Source organism: Microtus ochrogaster, unplaced genomic scaffold (assembly GCF_000317375.1).
Source record: "Microtus ochrogaster isolate Prairie Vole_2 unplaced genomic scaffold, MicOch1.0 UNK80, whole genome shotgun sequence".
Taxonomy (NCBI): Eukaryota; Metazoa; Chordata; class Mammalia; order Rodentia; family Cricetidae; genus Microtus; species Microtus ochrogaster.
In genome coordinates this window covers 308944-325971 of record NW_004949178.1, presented here as the reverse complement: position 1 = coordinate 325971, position 17028 = coordinate 308944, and the positions used below count along the sequence as shown (strand labels likewise).

Here is a 17028-nt window from a genome sequence, read left to right as displayed (position 1 = left end):
ATGCCATGTGATTACCTGTGTTAGAAGGAGCACTCACTCAACAATCCAACTAGAATCTCATCATGCCACTTCTCAAAAAATTATTTTATTATTTTACTCTCTATGTGTATGGTTATTTTGGCTTCATGCCTATCTATGCACCACGTGCATTCCTGATGCCCACATAAGGCCAAAAACAAAACAAAACAAAACAAAAAACCTGGAACTGGAGTTACAGATGGCTGTGAGCTGCCATGTGGGTGCTAGAAATCAAACTTGGGTCGTCTGGAAGAGCAACCAGTGCTTGCTTTCTTTCTTTCTCCTTCCTTCCTTCCTTCCTTCCTTCCTTCCTTCCTTCCTTCCTTCCTTCCATTTCAAGACATGTTTTCTCTGTGTAGTCCTGGCTGTCCTGGAACTAGCTCTGCAGACCAGGCTGGCTCAGGACTCACTGAGATCACCTGCCTCTGCCTCCCGAGTGCTGGGATTAAAGGCACACACCACCATGCCCAGCTAGCAGTACTCTTAACCTCCGAGCCATCTCTCCTTTCCATAGCAAGATGAATGATTCTTCTGTTTGACTGTTTGTTAAGACAGGGTTTCTCTATGTAGTCCTGAATGTCGTGGCACTCTATATGTAGACCAGGCAGGCCTTGACCTCACAGGCTCCTTCTGCCTCTGCCTCCCTATCATGCCACTTCTTATTAACAGCTACGTCTAACTGAGCACTTACTATGTGCTATGTGTCATATTATAAATTACTGATCTCATCTAACCACTGTCAATCTTCCAAAGCCTACAGTCTGACCGTACCATTTAACACAAGAAACAAGTGAGTCACAGAATGTCTAAGGGAGCTCTATAAATGACAGAATCAGGATTTGATCTAGATTCTTTCTAGGGCTCAAGCTTTTAAACCAACTCACTGTATCATATCACCTACACTGTGTACCTCATATCATAGGTTGAGATTACAGAGGTAGCTACAGCACAGACTCTCATTTTTAGAGCTACCATTATGAAACCACACAGATGTCAAATGAGAAGAACAAAGGATATCTAAACCCAAAGGGAGAGGACAGCAGGTAAGGTTTTTGCTGTGCACACACAAATACATGAGGACTTGCACTCCAATTCTTAGCATACACATAAAAGCAGGGCACAGTGGAGTACACTGTAACCCCAGTGTTGGAAGTGGTGGTGATAAAATTGGCAGATCCTGGAGGCTCCCTGGTGACCTAGGTCGGCTAAAACAGCAAGCTCCAGGTGCAGTGAAACCATGCCTCAAAAAAAACCCTCCAAATGTTGATCTTTGGCCTTCAAACATATACGCAATTGAAAACACCTACACACGCATGTGTGTGCATACACAATTTACACACACACACACACACACAAATCCAAGACACAAAAGCAAGTTTCCTTATTCAATACTAGGTCTCTAGATGAAAGCTCTGAATTGAACATAGCTTTTGCCTTGCTTTTCTTCCCACATCCTCCAGTTTCCTGGCTTACCAGAATGCATTTCTCTTTGAGAGTCCAGACTTCTGGCTTAATCAAAGCAAGCAGGGCCAAAAGCTTCTCATTCCCAGGGAGAAAGCCACACTTAGGGACTATGAAAAAGATGCAGACAGACTTTTTGGTTACTCCACATCAATGCACCGGTTTCCCTCCCAGTCACCCAGTTCTCCATTACCGTCTTTCTTCTCCTGCTTGTCTGTTTCCATCTAAGGCAAAAGGAGAAAAGCAACTTTAGGGAACCCACGGAGGCTACAGCGGTGTCACTGGCTTACAGTCCACAGCTCTGCGCACTGAATGCCTTACCTCATCGTCCTTGGGTGGGGGATCTGGGATGGGGATGTCCAGAGGAGCCCGGAGGGAGGAGAGGTCAGTCACATTGAGGAAATCCTCCTGCAGAATTTATTCTTAGGCACTGCCCAGCCTCCTCCCCTCGCCAGTCAGAGCCTCCCCTCCATTCCCTCCTCTCTCCCTCCCAGTCCAGGCTCACGCTTTACACCAGACTAAGTTCCCAGCATGCTGACACTAGTTCTTGGAGCACAGGTGGTGGAAAGTCGCCGGGCGATGGAGTAGGGGAGTCTTAAACCACTCACCTGCAAGAGCTGACTCAGGGAGAGGATTTTCTGTGGCAAAAACGTGGTGAGGAAGTCATCAGCCTGTGAGTTACAAAAACAGTCATACAAGATGTCCGCGGAGAAGGATGAGAAGAAGGCCCTCAGACATCACCGAATCACAAATGAGGAAACTGCAGAACTGGAACGTAAGCGACTTGCCCAATCTGATGGGTGGCACCATCTTTCCCTCTCGGCAGAAGAGGGTGGGGTGGGGGAGTGGCAAACGCAGTTAAGAGTTCTAAGAGCGATCAGATTACGAGGAGTAGAAACCAATCAGTAGAGATCACCTTGAGTAAGCAGGAAGGTTAGGAAAGGCCAAAACTAGGATGAATTGGGGGGTTACTCCGAGGTTGTGGACCTTAGATCACGGCGCTAAGGTCAAGTCGCTTGGATCCAGAGACTCACCTCCTGGAAAAGGTTTTGTCTGAAGACATCCACCTGCACAGACAGCAGTAGTCAGACGCGGGTTAGGGGGTCCGGTTGTAAAGAATAAGAGCCCACCCTCTCCAACCGGGTGCCCTCCGACCGTAGCTCATGCCTGTCCCATAGTGCCAGTTTTCCCTGAACACCCTGCTCAGGGCACAGACTGGCTAAAGGGCAGGGCAGTGGTAGTCCCCGAGTAGAAGTGAAAGCCCTAAAGAAAAGAGTTCTCACGCTAGGCCCTGGTGCCCAGGAGCACCCAGCTTTAGCTCCATTAGGACTCCTCACCCCTTTCTGGCCTCCGGTTCCCATTTACCTGTTTACGGGCTTCTCCACTCAGCCGAACCCCACAAGGCTTGGCCATGCTTCTCTAGTTGCTAGCTCTTGACTCTCGGGGCTAGTCGCCCCAGCTTTCGCTTTCACTCTCCAGGCCCAGACCCACCCCCTCAGCCACGCCCCCTTTCCTCTTTTTTCCCCCCTCCTCCTGGCAAGCCACTAACAGTAAATAGTCTGTCAGCCATTCCCAACCAGATGCCACCAGGAAGGGCGGTGTTGGCTTCATCACCAGCCTGGGGGTTGTCCAGGGGAGGGGCTAGGGGAGCGTGGGACAGTGGCGGAAGGAACGGCGGCTGCTTCTCGAGAAGGGCGGAGCTTCTACCTAGGGCCGCCCAGGGGAAGTGCTGACTGGGAGAGTAGGACCGTAAAAAAAAAAAAAAAAAAAAAAAAAGGGGGGGGGAGTTTCAGGAGTGGGGCTCCCTGAGGTTAGACCTTAAGGAAGGGACCGAGTAGCATCCGAGAGAGTAGAAGGGTTGGAAGAGGGAAAGCCTGGCAGGATGGAGGGAGCAGAGGGAGGGGAACTGCCTTGCCTTCAGGACAGACTGGAGGAAAGCGGGAGTTGCCTGAGCGGGCTAAGGGCAGCCAGAGTTGGGTCCCCGGAAAGGTGGGAACTTCCCCGCTGGGGACTGGAATTGAGCAACACCGTGGAAATAAAGATAGGAAAGCTTTGGGCAAAAGAGACCAACCCCACGCGGGGGAGGGGGATCCCTCCAGAAGAGGCGGAGACAACCCGAGACGGCGGAGAGCACTGTGGGAGGAGCCCGCGCCGCGGCTTTCTCATTGGCTGCAAACTCGCCTCCCTTCCGGATTACAGCCCTTCCGTCACCCTGAGCCCGCCCCTTCCTCTAACGCGGTCCGCAGTCCCGCCCTCTGTGCCAGGACTTCCTGTTCCCGGCACCCCCCCCCCCCTGGCAGCTGCCGGGGCTGAGCGGGGCGGTGGCTTGAGTGACCCTGGCTGCAGCGGCGCCGCGCGCCCCCGCGCCTCGCGCCTGTCCCGGGTGGACAGTTAAGCTGAGCCTGTCTCCGGTCTCGGGATGCCGGGAGAGGAGGAGCGAGCCTTCCTGGCAGCCCGCGAGGAGCTGGCTAGCGCCTTGAGGCGGGATTCCGCGCAGGTATTTCCCCTGGAGCAGCTCAAGCCGTTTCTGGCCACCTCTCTGCCACCAGCCGCCCGCTACCTGCAACTGGATGCCGGACGCCTGGTCCGCTGCAACGCTCATGGGGAGGTGAGGCTAAGCCCGCCCGGCGTGCCATAGAAGGGGCTCAGAGGCCAGATGGTCTAGCCTCATAATCTTGCTTTTCTGACTGCTCCTAGACTCGAAACTACCTCAACACTCTATCCACGGCCCTGAACATCCTGGAAAAATATGGGCGCAACCTCCTCAGTCCACAGCGACCTCGGTACTGGCGTTCAGTGAAGTTTAATAACCCTGTCTTTCGCAGCACGGTGGATGCTGTGCAGGTGAAACCCTTGGGCCTTATCGGAGGGAACTAGACGTATACTGGGGGTTGACCAGAAGGGACTTGAGGGGGTTCTGAGTGGGGAACCAGCTCTCTTGCCTAGGAGGCCTGCTGGCTAGTGACCTGGTCCTGAATGTGTGGCAGGGGGGCCGGGATGTGCTGCGGTTGTACGGCTATACTGAGGAGCGCCCAGATGGATTGAGTTTCCCTGAAGGGCAAGAGGAGCCGGATGAGTACCAGGTTGCCATAGTCACACTAGAAGTGCTACTGCTTCGCACGGAGCTCAGCTTGTTGTTGCAGGTGAGATGGCCTTCTGATTCTAAGGTCTTTAAGGTGTAGACTGGGAGCCCAACCTAATTCGAGGCACTTTGAAAGCCCGCATACTGGTGAATTCTGTTTCTGCAGCAGTCTGGAAGCTTCTGCTACCCTTTTTCCCTCCAAATGTTAGGGGATCGGGCTTACAAGGAGAACTTTGCTCAAGGTGGGAATTCTTTTAAATCTTGTTTGCAGAATAAGCATCCAAGACAGAACGCACTGGACGAGCTGCTAAGAGACAATGTTGAAGACGATGTAAGGAAGGCAGAAAGGGTGCTGTTAAATAAGGGACTAGGTTTATGGGATTCTGTCCCCCAAACACTTGTGCATTCTCTGCTTTCTTCCTCAGATGCTGCAGCTTTCAGAGTTTCACCCCCTTTTGAGAGAGATTGTTCCTGGCCCCCTCCCCTCTGCGCCAGGTATGACTGGCCCTGTATGAAAGTATTGGATTAGATTGATGTAAATTTAGGTCTTTTATCTTCTTGTGTTTGTCTTTTATTTCAAAAGATTAAAGTCGCGCCCCCCCCCCCCCACCTCTTGGGTCCAGATCTTGTAAAGAAGAGTTTTGTGACTTGCCTCAGCCCATAACAGATTTGAGTGTAGCCTGGTCTTATCTCCTTTGATTTTAATTTTTAGTGTTTTGGGGGGTGGGAGGGTAGTGTAGTGTGGTGTGTGGATATGTGCATGTGGGTGCGGTGCCTACAGAATCCAGAGGCAACTAGAGTTGCAGTTGCAAACGGTGCTGAGCTGCCCAACCTGCGTGCTGGAGGTTAAACTTGGCTCCTCTGCAAGAGCAGTGTTGCTCTTAACCTCTAAGCCATTTCTCCAGCTTTATAACTTTTTAAGAAAGTTACTCTGGGGACTGGAGAAATGGCTCAGTGGCGCAGAGCGCCTGTTGCTCTTACAAAGGACCTGGTCTCAATTCCCAGCACCCTTCCTAACTTCATAGCCTTTCCTAACTCTAGTTCCTAACATATCTTTGATCCCAGCACTCGGGAGGCAGAGGCAGGCAGATCTCTGTGAGGCTGAGACCAGCTTGGTCTATAGTGAGCTACAAGTCAGCCAGAGCTACATTTTGGTGTGGGGCTGGGAGTAAAGATGATATTTGTTTATGTCTGACTTGTTTTGCTCAATATGGTATCATCAAGTTTCATTCATTTTCCTATAAGTAACAAGATTTTGTTCCTTGTGACTAATACTCCAGTTTGTGTGTTACTATAAGCTACTTATTGTGTGCAACCTGTTTTCTTCATCTGTTGGTAGGTACACAGTGTGACTCATGTCTGGGCTGTAGTATATATGTTTACTTACTGGTATGTGAATGTAGTTTTTGTTTTTTTTCTTTTTTTGAAGTTACGCTTTTTTGATTTTATTTTTTCAGGCTCCTCCCCTGTTCCCTGCTTTCTCTGTGGTTCTGCCCCAGGCACACTGCACTGTCCAGCCTGTAATCAAACCTCATGCCCAGCTTGTGATCTTTTATTCCATGGACATCCGTCCCGTGCTCATCACCTTCGCCACACCCTGCCTGGGGCTCACCAAACCATTAACCTAAACTCTAGGTGAGGGGCTCTCTTTTCTCAGTGATAGTGAAATTAAGAAAATTGAAGATGACTCAAGTGTCTGTTATATGCCAGGTTCTCTAGTAAAGACTGTTTCATAGAGAACAGTTAGTCTAGCCATCAAGGAAACTATGGACATAAACACTAAGCAAGTGGCAGTCATGATAGACAGATTGTTATGATACACAGGTGGACAGTCTTGTCTGAAAAGCGCCCCATTCAGTGTTAGAAACACCTAGCGTGGGGAGATTAAGGTACTGTGTTAAGAGATGCTACCTGTAAGATGTTAGCTGTACTCTACCCTTTAAATAATTGAATCATCTGTGGGTGTGGGAGTATTCCAGACAGAACAGCAATCCCAGAAGCCAGAGCTATATGTCATAATCTAGGCAGTGTGAGATTCCCAGGGGTGAGGAGACTCAGGTACTAACTTCCACCTCAGCTAGCCATGTCTTCTTCTCTATTACAGTTTGCCTGCCTCGTCCCAGCCACAACCCCACTCAGCCTCCCTGGCTCTAGGAGATAGCTCTTTTTCTTCCCCTGATACTGCAAATGCTTGTCTGCCCTGGCGCTGTCCTTTCTGCATCACACAAAATGAGCCTTGGGCAGTGCTCTGTGCAGCCTGTAGTCAGCCCCGAGGCTGTAAGATGCTGGGAATAGAGGGGTCCCAAGGAACTGGGGGCCCAGAACCTGAGCCTGCACGGGATCAGTGGGCCTGCCAGAGTTGTACCTTTGAGAATGAGGCAGCAGCTGTCCTGTGTGCCATATGTGAGCGACCTCGACTGGCCCAGCCTCCCAGCTTGGTGATGGACTCCCATGATGCTGGTGTTTGCCACCAGTCCCTTAAGGTAACCCATCCTGGCCTTCCCGGCTCTTTATTTGCGTCTGTTAACCTCAAGCTGTTCTATCATATCCCTTGTCTTTGGTTTCCCCAGTTCTCTGTATTTCTTTCATGAACCTAAGCCACACAGTCAGTAGGATAATTCTCTTTACCTTTCCATCAGGAGGATATTTTGCTCTCGTCTGCCCAGCCTCAAGTCTGGTACTGTGATCACTGTACCTTTTGCAACTCAGACACTGTCTGGGTATGCGCTATGTGCAACCGAACTCGCAACTCCATCGTGGTGCAGCATGCCCTTCGACCCTATGCTAGATCTTTGGAAAAGGATCTCCCAAAGCCTGGGTCCCCAGAACACCTCAGTACTTCCCTGCCTGGTTCCTGTGGAGACCCAGAGAAGCACCGCCAGGATAAGATGCGGAAGGAAAGTCTCCAGCTAGTGAGCATGATCCAGGTAAGGGTGTGGATTGGGCCTGGGTTGAGATGGGCTGAGCTTTGGGGGAAGAAGATGCCAGTTTGTTAGTTAGCATTTTTTTTATTGTTTCTTATTTTTTGAAATAAAAGGCATGCACCACCATGCCTGGCCAGCATTTTTTTTTTCCCAAGACAGGGTTTCTTTGTGTGGTTTTGGCTATCTTATAACTCACTCTGTAGACCAGGCTGACCTTGAACTCACAGAGATCCACCTGCCTCTGCCTCCCGAGTGCTGGGATTAAAGGCGTGCACCACCACCGCCCATCTCCAGCTAGCATTCTTATAAGACTTGTTACTGTTAGCTATAGCTGCTTTACTTTGAATGCTTCGCAGAAGTCAGTTTTCATTCTGTGCCCTGGTCACATAGTCAGTATGTCCCTGCTTAGCCACTGCTGACCAGGCTAAGGGGTGGTAGAGTTGTCTTCCTGATGTTCCTCTGCTAGTGTCTGGGTGTGACTGCTCTTTAGGAAGGGGAAGCTGCAGGTGCCAGTCCAGAAGAGATCTTCTCAGCTTTACAGTACTCGGGCACTGAGGTACCCCTGCAGTGGTTGCGTTCAGAGTTGTCCTACGTCCTGGAGATGGTGGCTGAGCTAGCTGGACAGCAGGATCCAGGACTGGGTGCCTTTTCCTGTCAGGAAGCCCGGAAAGCCTGGCTTGATCGTCATGGCAACCTTGATGAAGCTGTAGAGGAGTGTGTGCGAGCCAGGAGGAGGAAGGTACCATTATGTGGGAGGCGGGTTGGGGTGGAGAGCACCAGAGTTTGCTTGCTGTTCCCTCTTAACATCTCAGTGCTTTCGATTGTAGGTGAAGGAGCTCCAGTCCCTGGGCTTTGGACCTAAAGAAGGGTCCCTGCAGGCCTTGTTCCAGCACGGGGGTGATGTGGCTCGGGCCCTGACTGAATTACAGCGCCAGCGTCTGGAGCCCTTCCATCAGCGCCTGTGGGACAGAGGCCCTGAACCCACTCCCTGCTGGGATGGGCTGGATAGACAGGTGCTGAGAGTAGGCAAGACACCCCCCCACTTAAGGGAATAAGAGAAGATTGAGACCGGGCGGTGGTGGCGCAGCCTTTAATCCCAGCACTCGGGAGGCAGAGGCAGGCGGATCTCTGTGAGTTCGAGACCAGCCTGGTCTACAGAGCTAGTTCCAGGATAGGCTCCAAAGCCACAAAGAAACCCTGTCTCAAAAAAAAAAAAAAAAAAAAAAAAGATTGAGGGAGAAGATCCTTGGGGTCTGACAGCCACTGTCTCCTGAATCACATTGCAGAGCCTGGTCCGGCGGCTTCTGGCGGTCTACACTCTGCCCAGTTGGGGTCGGGCAGAGCTGGCCCTGTCACTGCTGCAGGAGACACCTAGAAACTATGAGCTGTTGGACGTGGTGGAGGCCGTGAGGCACAGCCATGACCGGGCCTTTCTTCGCCGATTGCTTGCCCAGGAATGTGCTGTGTGCGGGTGGGCCCTTCCCCGCAACCGGGTAAGTCCCTTCCTGCTATACCTGGACTCTGCTCCTGCTGGGCTGCCACCTCACCCTAGATGGCCTTGCCTTCTGCTTTTGTCCTTACACCACTGAAGCCTTCTGATAAGGGAACAACAGAAACACCCGTTTTAAAAAATGTTGGAGCTTTCAACATTGTTTTAGCTTTCTTTTACTATAACAAATAACTGAGGTAACCAACTTATGAAGAGAAAACATGTATTTTTTTATACAGTTCTTGAGGTTTTAGTTTTTCATTTGTTGGTTCCATTGTTTTGGACCTTTGCTGGCACATCAGGTAGGAAAATGTGACACCAAAACCACTATGCTCTTGCCTAGGAGGCTAGAAAGTAAGAGACTAGGGCTCCATCATCCTCTTCCAGGACATTCCTAGTGTCCAGAAGATCTGGACGTACCTCCAGCATTCCGCTTTTGACAGCTGTATGGTGCACATCTTTAAGCCTAGATCTCAGGAGGCAGAGGCAAGCAAATCTCTGTTAATCTGAGTCCTTTCTCTTCTACATAGAGAGTTCCAAGCTACACAGGGTCACTAATGAGATTCTGTCTAAAAAAAAAAAAAAAAAGTTTAAAAAAATGAATAGATCTAAACTATAGCAAACATGGAATAGTATTAAAATATATATATATACTAAGCTTCCCTGCTCCTCTCCCCTCAAAATCCTTCTCTGGATGCCTGATCTTTATCCATCTGTGTGTGCCGAGGGCTCTTTGGAAGCAGATCTCAAGTGTCATGGTCTTATCTATGAGTATTTCAGTATGATCAGACAGTGGTGGTGCCGTTAATCCCAGCACTCAGGAGGCAGAAGCAGGTAGATCTCGGTGAGTTCGAGGCCAGCCTGGTTTACAGAGCTTGTTCCAGGACAGGCACCAAAGCTACACAAAGAAACCCTGTCTCAAAAAACCAAAGAAGGGGCTGGAGAGATGGCTCAGAGGTTAAGAGCACTGGCTGCTCTTCCAGAGGTCCTGAGTTCAATTCCCAGCAACCACATGGTGGCTCACAACCATCTGTACTGAGATCTAGCGCCCTCTTCTGGCGTGCAGGCATACATCGAGGCAGAATGTTGTATACATAATAAATAAATAAATCTTAAAAAAAAAACAGAAACAAAGAAAAAGTATTTCAGTAACTCTCTAAAAAGTAAATTCTATTTTAAAATACAACCACAATAGTCACACCAGCAGAAAGTAAAAATAATTTTAAAATTTATTCTTTATCTATTGTGTATTTGTGTATATGTCACATGTATGTGGGTGCCCATGGGGTCAAAAGGTTTTGGATCCCCTGGAACTGAAATACAGGTACGGGTGTGAGCCACCCATCATGGTTGCTGGGAACCAAACAAGTCCTCTGGAAGAACACCAAACAGTATTGCTGGCTAAGCCATTTCTCCAGCCCAGCAATGATTCTTTTTAATCTGGGCAGGGGTCTCATGTATGCACTCACTATGTGGTTAGAGGAGATTGTAGGTGTGCTGAGCCTCCCTTCTCCATATTCCCAGTGCTAGAATTACAGGCATGTGCCTCACACCCAGGTTTAGGAAGCACTGGGGGCTAAACCCCCACCTTCATACAAGCTTTATAACCAGCACAGTAAGTTTGATATCACAATATCTAGGTGATAGAAGCAGGTCTCTATTATGTTCTGAGCTTCACTTGATCTAGGTCCAAGGTGGCAGTTCTTCAGGTGAATATAATCTTAGTCTGGCTCTGTGTTGTGTTTGGTTTTATATATCTATATATATTACATATATAAAAAACTGTATATTGTAAATCATAGAAAGTTGCACAACTAATATGGGGAATTCTGTGGACTCTACCCACCCTCCCGTAGTGGTGACATGTAATTATTATGTATCATCAAGACTAAAGTACACAGGCAACATTAGCTATAGTATGGTTCTTCTTGTTGTTTACTTGTTTGTATGTGGAAGAGTGTTTTCTTTTTATATAGCCAGGCTGGCCTCAGACTTAATATGCACCCACGGGCTACCTTGACCTTCTGACCCTCCTCCTCACCTCCTGATCCTGAGACAAGGGATGTACCCTTAAGCCTGGTTTATGCAGTGCTAGGCCCTGAACACAGGGCTTTGTTTACCAGCTGAGCTACGTCCCCAGTTCATCTGTGTCAGATTTACAATTCTGTCTCAAATGTGTGATCACGATAGAGTATAGCCCCATGTGGTGGCATGTGCTCTTAATCCCAGCGTCCCACAAGATTGGAAGTGCTAGCATGCCTTTAGAGGTGTTTGCTTTACTTTGGCATCACCACTGTCTGCTGCCCTCTTTCCAGCTGTCTTCAGACGTGGGTTGCCTGCCTAGGACCTCTGGGTGCTGAGCTTGCTGTTTGCCCATTTAGTTAGACCTCAGTTTTTCGGTGTATCCCAGGGCTGACAGCAGATCTCCCCTTTTCCTCTTCTCCCCTCCCATTGTAGATGCAGGCCCTCATCTCCTGTGAGTGCACCATATGTCCTGACTGCTTCCGCCAGCACTTCACCATCGCCCTGAAGGAAAAGCACATCACAGATATGGTGTGTCCTGCCTGTGGCCGCCCTGACCTTACTGATGACAACCAGTTACTCAGCTACTTCTCCACCCTTGACATCCAGGTACTACGGCTGTGATGATTTAGGTGGACTAGGCTTTGAACAAGTTTCTACCCATCTACTACCTCTGCTTCTTGTCCTCAGCTCAGAGACAGCCTCGACCCAGATGCATATGCCCTATTTCATAAGAAGCTGACGGAGGGTGTGCTCATGCGAGACCCCAAGTTCTTGTGGTGTGCCCAGGTAAGTAGCCTGGCAAAAGGAACTTTCTGGAGGGGCAGGGTATGGTACCACGTCAAGTCTTGAACAGCTTTTGTTCTCTTGCGTTCACAGTGTTCCTTTGGCTTCATATATGAACGTGAACAACTGGAGGCAACATGTCCCCAGTGTCACCAGACCTTCTGTGTGCGCTGCAAGCGCCAGGTGAGTCACACTCTTCTCTTCAGAAGTGTTGACTAAGCTATTGCCGGGTTCTGTTAGACTCAGGGAGTACAACGGAAACAAAACAGTCCTGCTCTCTAAGCTTAAAGGGCTTGCTGGGTATCTAGGGAGATAATGTAGTTAGTGGGAGGACCTGAGTGCAGTCTCCAGGACCTGTGGAGGTGGCTCAGCAATTAAAAGTCCTAGCCTCCCTTCCAGGTTCAGTTCTCAGCATCTACATGGCAGCTCACACCCTCTTCTGGTCTTCTTGGACACCAGCCACACACATGTTGAACAGACATTCATGCAGTCAGAACTCCCATACACATTAAATAAATAAAATATTTGGCTGGGCGGTGGTGGTACATACCTTTAAACCCTTGGAAGGCAGAAGCAGGTGGCTCTCTGTGAGTTTGACACCAGCCTGGTCTACAGAACTATTTCCAGGACAGCCAAGACTATAAAACTCTGTCTTGAAAAACAAAAAAACAAACAGAAAAAGATTCCAAAGCTGGATTAGGGCCAGTTAAGGTCTCGTTACCAGACCCGACATCCTTAGTTCTAGCCTCAGGCCCCACAGAGGTGAAGGAGAGGACTGACCTCTACTGGTTATCTTCTGACTCCCACACGCACTAAATTAATTAATTTTTTTAAAAGAAAAATGTAAAGCCAAGTCTGTTGATAGATACTTGTAATTCCTGCACTGGGGTTGGGGAGGTTACTGTTGACCGGCGTATCCCTGGGGCCTGCTGGCTAGTCACCATATCCTGAGATACTCCAGGCCAGTGAGATACTCTGTCTCAAAAAGAAGTGGTACAGGGCTTTATACGCTGGCCTCCACATATACACACATGTATAGAGAACGGAAGGCTCCCTAGGTAAGGACCAGGCTCAGGGAAAAGGAGAAGAAAGGAGGGGAAGGGGAGAGAGTGGGTGCAATTCTGTATAGGCCAAAGCTATGAGTGGAATCTAAGCTGGGAAGAGCAGCCTTGTCTGCCTGAAGATGGAGATGCCAGACGGGCTCTTCCTTTTCCTTTAGTTTTGATTTTTTTGTTTTTGTTTTTGTTTTTGTTTTTGTTTTCGAGACAGGGTTTCTCTGTGGTTTTGGAGCCTGTCCTGGAACTAGGTCTTGTAGACCAGGCTGCTCTTGAACTCACAGAGATCCGCCTGCCTCTGCCTCCCAAATGCTGGGATTAAAGGCATGCGCCACCACCGCCCGGCTAGTTTTGATTTCTTGAGAGACTTTGCTGTGTAGCCCAAACTGGCCTAAAACTTGGTGTCGTCCTGGCTAAGCCTCCTGAGGCCCAGCCATGTCTGTTCAGAATTGTTTAAGCACAGGCCTGGAAGTTAAGCCATCCATGCAGAAAGTATTTTGGGGCAAAAAGAACAATCTATAGAAAAGCCAAACTTGGGGGGGAAATGATGTATGGTGGAGCCCCGAGAGCAAGAGTTGAGAATGGCAGGGTGGCAGCCAGCTGCCAGTGAAGGGCAGCCCTTTAGTCCAAGTAATACAGAGGTTTGGCTTTTATTTTGAGACTGTGCACGAAGTGACACTAGCATTTGTCTTTTAAAAGGTTGATTTGCTATTGAGAACCTTGTGTCTGTCATTGAACATAACAAAATGAACCCCTGTGTCCCCACCCCTCGGGGTCTGTGCTGCTGACACTAAGGGAGTTTCCCGACATCAACTTTGAAATAAAAAATGGGGTGGAGGGAGCAGAGCATAGTAACCCAAGCAAGCATTTGAAGCACGATTTGACAATTACTTGGAGTAAGGTGGTAGCAGTAGGAACAAAGAGGTGAGGTTTGGATGGGAACAGCCAAGGTTTATGAACAGATGTGTAGTAGTTAGGGAAGTGAAAAACAGTGGCCTTTCAGTGTTCAGAGCTGAGTGAATGGTAGATAGCAGTAGTGTCCTAAGTTGGGACCACTGGGTGTGAGTGGTTGGGCCAACGGGACAGACTAGGGCATGGGGTAGAGCTTCCATGCACAGCCTTCTTTCCTCCTGGCAGTGGGAGGAGCAGCACAGAGGACGGAGCTGTGAGGAGTTCCAGAACTGGAAACGCACCAATGATCCAGAATACCAGGCACAAGGCCTGGCGATGTATCTTCAGGAAAATGGCATTGGTAAGGCTACCTCACTTAGTCTGTCTGCAAAGTCTTACCAGAAGAAGCCTCCACCTTGACCTGGGTTGCAGTGCTGCCCTCACCCTGAGCTGCTTCCCCTTGCAGACTGCCCCAAGTGCAAGTTCTCATACGCACTGGCCCGAGGTGGCTGCATGCATTTCCACTGCACCCAGTGTCGGCACCAGTTCTGCAGCGGCTGCTATAATGCCTTTTACGCCAAGAATGTGAGTTCAGAGAGTGAGGGAAGGAAAGAAAAGTGGGCGGCTGTTGGGCTTGAGGGGCGGGGCCAGGGGAATAGGAATGGTCAATAGGACAGAAAGCATCTCTGCCCTCTTCTCCCATTGCTTGCCCATACCCCTTAATATCATGATCTTCTCTCACTCCCATACCCCCCACCCTACCCCCACACAGGGGTTCTTGAAAGTCCAGGACACCAACAGTTTCCAACTTCTTTCTCCTATTTGGGTTTTACCAGAAATGTCCAGACCCTAATTGCAGGGTGAAAAAGTCCCTGCATGGCCACCACCCTCGAGACTGCCTCTTTTACCTACGGGATTGGTCTGCTGTCCGGCTCCAGAAACTGTTGCAGGTCAGAGGTGGCCAGCCCGGCTGCGTGTGCAGATTACTAGCAGATGGGATGCCGGATGAGCACGAAGGGAAAAGACTGAATGCTAGGACATGGGCCAGTGGCTGAATCAAGGGAAACAATGCCCATATATCTCTACTTCTCCCTAGGACAATAATGTCATGTTTAACACGGAGCCTCCAGCTGGGACCCGGGCAGTCCCTGGAGGTAAGTGTCCGACAAGCCTCTGTGGAGATGGTGTGGTGGGTTCCCATTGTGGGTAAAGAAAGGGAGGATCTGTACTCGTTTGTGTGCCCCTTGGCAATGTAGTTAACCTTCCCTTGTCTTGTTCCTATCTGGTGAGGATAATAGCCACCTAATGACTAAGCTGTTAAAAGGAATCGTTAAAGCACATGGCCTTTAAGTCTCTTCTCATGTTCTCTAATGGTTAGGATCCGGTAATTAGCTAAGTGACTAATGACACCTGCCAGCTGTCTAGGTTTTAGGCTACTGTTTGGGGTTCTGTGTGGGGAACAAATGATGCTGAGTAAGGTTCTGACCTACCCTACTCAGCTTCTAGGCAGAGATAAGGCCTCCAGAGGGCTGGGCAGTGGTGGCACACGCCTTTAATCCCCACAGGGGGGTGGGGGGAGGCAGGCATATATGTTCAAAGCCAGTCCTGTCTACAGAGCGAGTTCCAGGACAGCCAGGGCACACACAGAGAAACCCTGTCTCAACAAACAAGCAAGCCCTCCAGAGAATAAGTTGGCTGTGTAGGAGCTAAGTAATAAGCAGGAGAGCAGCTTGAAGAACATCCGACAGACCAGCCAAAGCTCTGCAGTGAGATGCTGTCTCTTCCCCCTGCCAGAAAAAAGCGTGTGATTATGGGTCATAAGCCACTTCGGTGAGAAGTGGGGCGGCCAGGCCTCCACCTGTCACCAGGCCACTCTGCCTCTGAACCCTTCTCCAAAGTAACGACATAACTACTACTGACAAGCAGGGCTTTCTGAACCAGAGGTCCCCTCCCAACATGTTCCCCTTCCTTCCTTACTCTTAGGTGGCTGCCGAGTGATGGAACAAAAAGAGGTTCCCAGTGGGTTCAGGGATGAAGCCTGTGGCAAGGAAACTCCACCTGGCTATGCCGGCCTCTGTCAGTGAGTGCCTGCCAGAGCTTGGAGCATGGCATTGGGATGAGGGCTAGGTTGCCCAGGCAGTAAGATGGGGTCTCTGGGGCCAGTTGGTCCTTCGGAGAGTAGGAGGGAGGGAAGGAGGGGCCCGCTGGTCAAGGATGTGGATGGGTAGTGGCAGGCGGCACAGAGATTCTGGCTGACACTGCCTGCAAGGAGAGCAAGCAGAGGAGCTAATAGTCTTGTTCATGTAAGAATCTACTGTGTCCAGGACAGCCCAGGCTCTCCACAGAGAAGCCCAGTCTCAGAAAAAGAACAATCCCACTGTGGTCTGGTGAGACAACTATGTGGGGGTAAAAGTGCTTAGTGCCAAGCATGGGGAGCATAGTTCTACCCCCCCCCCAAACCCACATGGTGAAAGGAGAGAACCAGCTCGCAAGTTGTCCTGTGACATGAGTGTGGGGTGGGCACATATAGCATAACACAAAAAGGAAAAATCCAAACACCCAACAAGATGTTAGGTCACACAGTTAATATAAACAGCAGAGTAAATATTCTGCTCCCTCATCTCCCCAGGGCACACTACAAAGAATATCTTGTGAGCCTCATCAATGCCCATTCGTTGGACCCAGCAACGCTGTATGATGTGGAGGAGCTGGAGACAGCCACTGTACGCTACCTACATGTACATCCCCAGGCAGTGGAAGGAGAGGACCGTCCTGCCTACCAGGCCCGACTGTTACAGGTAATGCTGTCAGCACTCCACTGTACCTCCACCCCTACCTTCCAGAAGTCACCTGTCATGCCCATTTTTCTACTCTAGGTTTTCAGTATCATTATCTTCTCCTTTACAGAAGCTGACAGAAGAGGTTCCCTTGGGACAGAGCATCGCCCGTAGAAGGAAGTAGCAGAGCGCAAGAGTCCTGATGAGGCTTCACCACCCTGCCCTCAGCAACAGCTCCGGCACCAATAAAGAGGCATCTTATGGCCTAGGCTTCTTGGTGGTCCTTCTTCCTGGCCTCACCATCTTGGGGCCTTAGGGAAAGGGAAGGGGTAGGCAAACAGAGTCTTGTTGAAAGGGCCCTCTGCAGCCTGCCATCCGACTTCCCTGGACTCCTGGCAGGAAGAAATGAAATGCCATGGATATATGGACAAGAGAGATCCTCCACATCTCTAACCACCTAGTGTGGGCATCTCTGCTTCCTTTTTCTCATTTAACCTGGCTGCTGTGTGAAGTCACTTAAAAT

General features: G+C 49.8%; 2 protein-coding genes across 3 annotated transcripts in view; one reads left to right on the top strand and one right to left on the bottom strand.

Moving 5' to 3' along the window:
* Window positions 1–3148, bottom strand: part of Psme2 (proteasome activator subunit 2) — a 4730-nt gene extending 1582 nt beyond the window's left edge. The window contains exons 1-6 of the mRNA XM_005370440.2: window positions 2845–3148; window positions 2514–2546; window positions 2088–2150; window positions 1801–1887; window positions 1673–1703; window positions 1492–1589 (exon numbers count right to left, since the gene is read on the bottom strand). Of these exons, the coding sequence (XP_005370497.1) occupies window positions 1492–1589; window positions 1673–1703; window positions 1801–1887; window positions 2088–2150; window positions 2514–2546; window positions 2845–2892 (360 nt within the window). The 5' untranslated portion in view covers window positions 2893–3148. The remainder of the gene's footprint in view (window positions 1–1491; window positions 1590–1672; window positions 1704–1800; window positions 1888–2087; window positions 2151–2513; window positions 2547–2844) is intronic.
* A 95-nt stretch (window positions 3149–3243) lies between these two features.
* On the top strand, window positions 3244–17022 carry Rnf31 (ring finger protein 31). 2 transcript variants are annotated; one of them, XM_005370441.3, is made up of 21 exons: window positions 3244–4087; window positions 4177–4323; window positions 4467–4622; window positions 4833–4892; window positions 4987–5056; window positions 6019–6196; window positions 6666–7044; window positions 7201–7488; window positions 7976–8224; window positions 8313–8498; window positions 8772–8978; window positions 11432–11605; window positions 11687–11785; window positions 11876–11965; window positions 13975–14089; window positions 14195–14313; window positions 14565–14678; window positions 14825–14882; window positions 15712–15808; window positions 16358–16526; window positions 16636–17022. In XM_005370441.3, exons 1-21 carry the CDS (start codon window positions 3899–3901, stop codon window positions 16687–16689), a joined length of 3198 nt encoding a protein of 1065 aa, XP_005370498.1. In that variant the 5' UTR covers window positions 3244–3898; the 3' UTR covers window positions 16690–17022. The 2 variants fall into 2 exon arrangements, with proteins under 2 accessions (XP_005370498.1, XP_013210376.1); XM_013354922.2 differs by lacking the exon at window positions 4833–4892.
* Window positions 17023–17028: the final 6 nt, after the last annotated feature.

What these genes read in the sequence shown, in the direction of transcription:
- Rnf31 (XM_005370441.3), top strand. Translation starts at nt 3,899, where the DNA reads ATGCCGGGAGAGGAGGAGCGAGCCTTCCTGGCAGCCCGCGAGGAGCTG. An exon ending in CCCCCTCCCCTCTGCGCCAG is followed by an intron (nt 5,057 to 6,018) that starts GTATGACTGGCC and finishes TTATTTTTTCAG; the next exon opens with GCTCCTCCCCTGTTCCCTGC. An exon ending in GGCTATGCCGGCCTCTGTCA is followed by an intron (nt 15,809 to 16,357) that starts GTGAGTGCCTGC and finishes TCATCTCCCCAG; the next exon opens with GGCACACTACAAAGAATATC.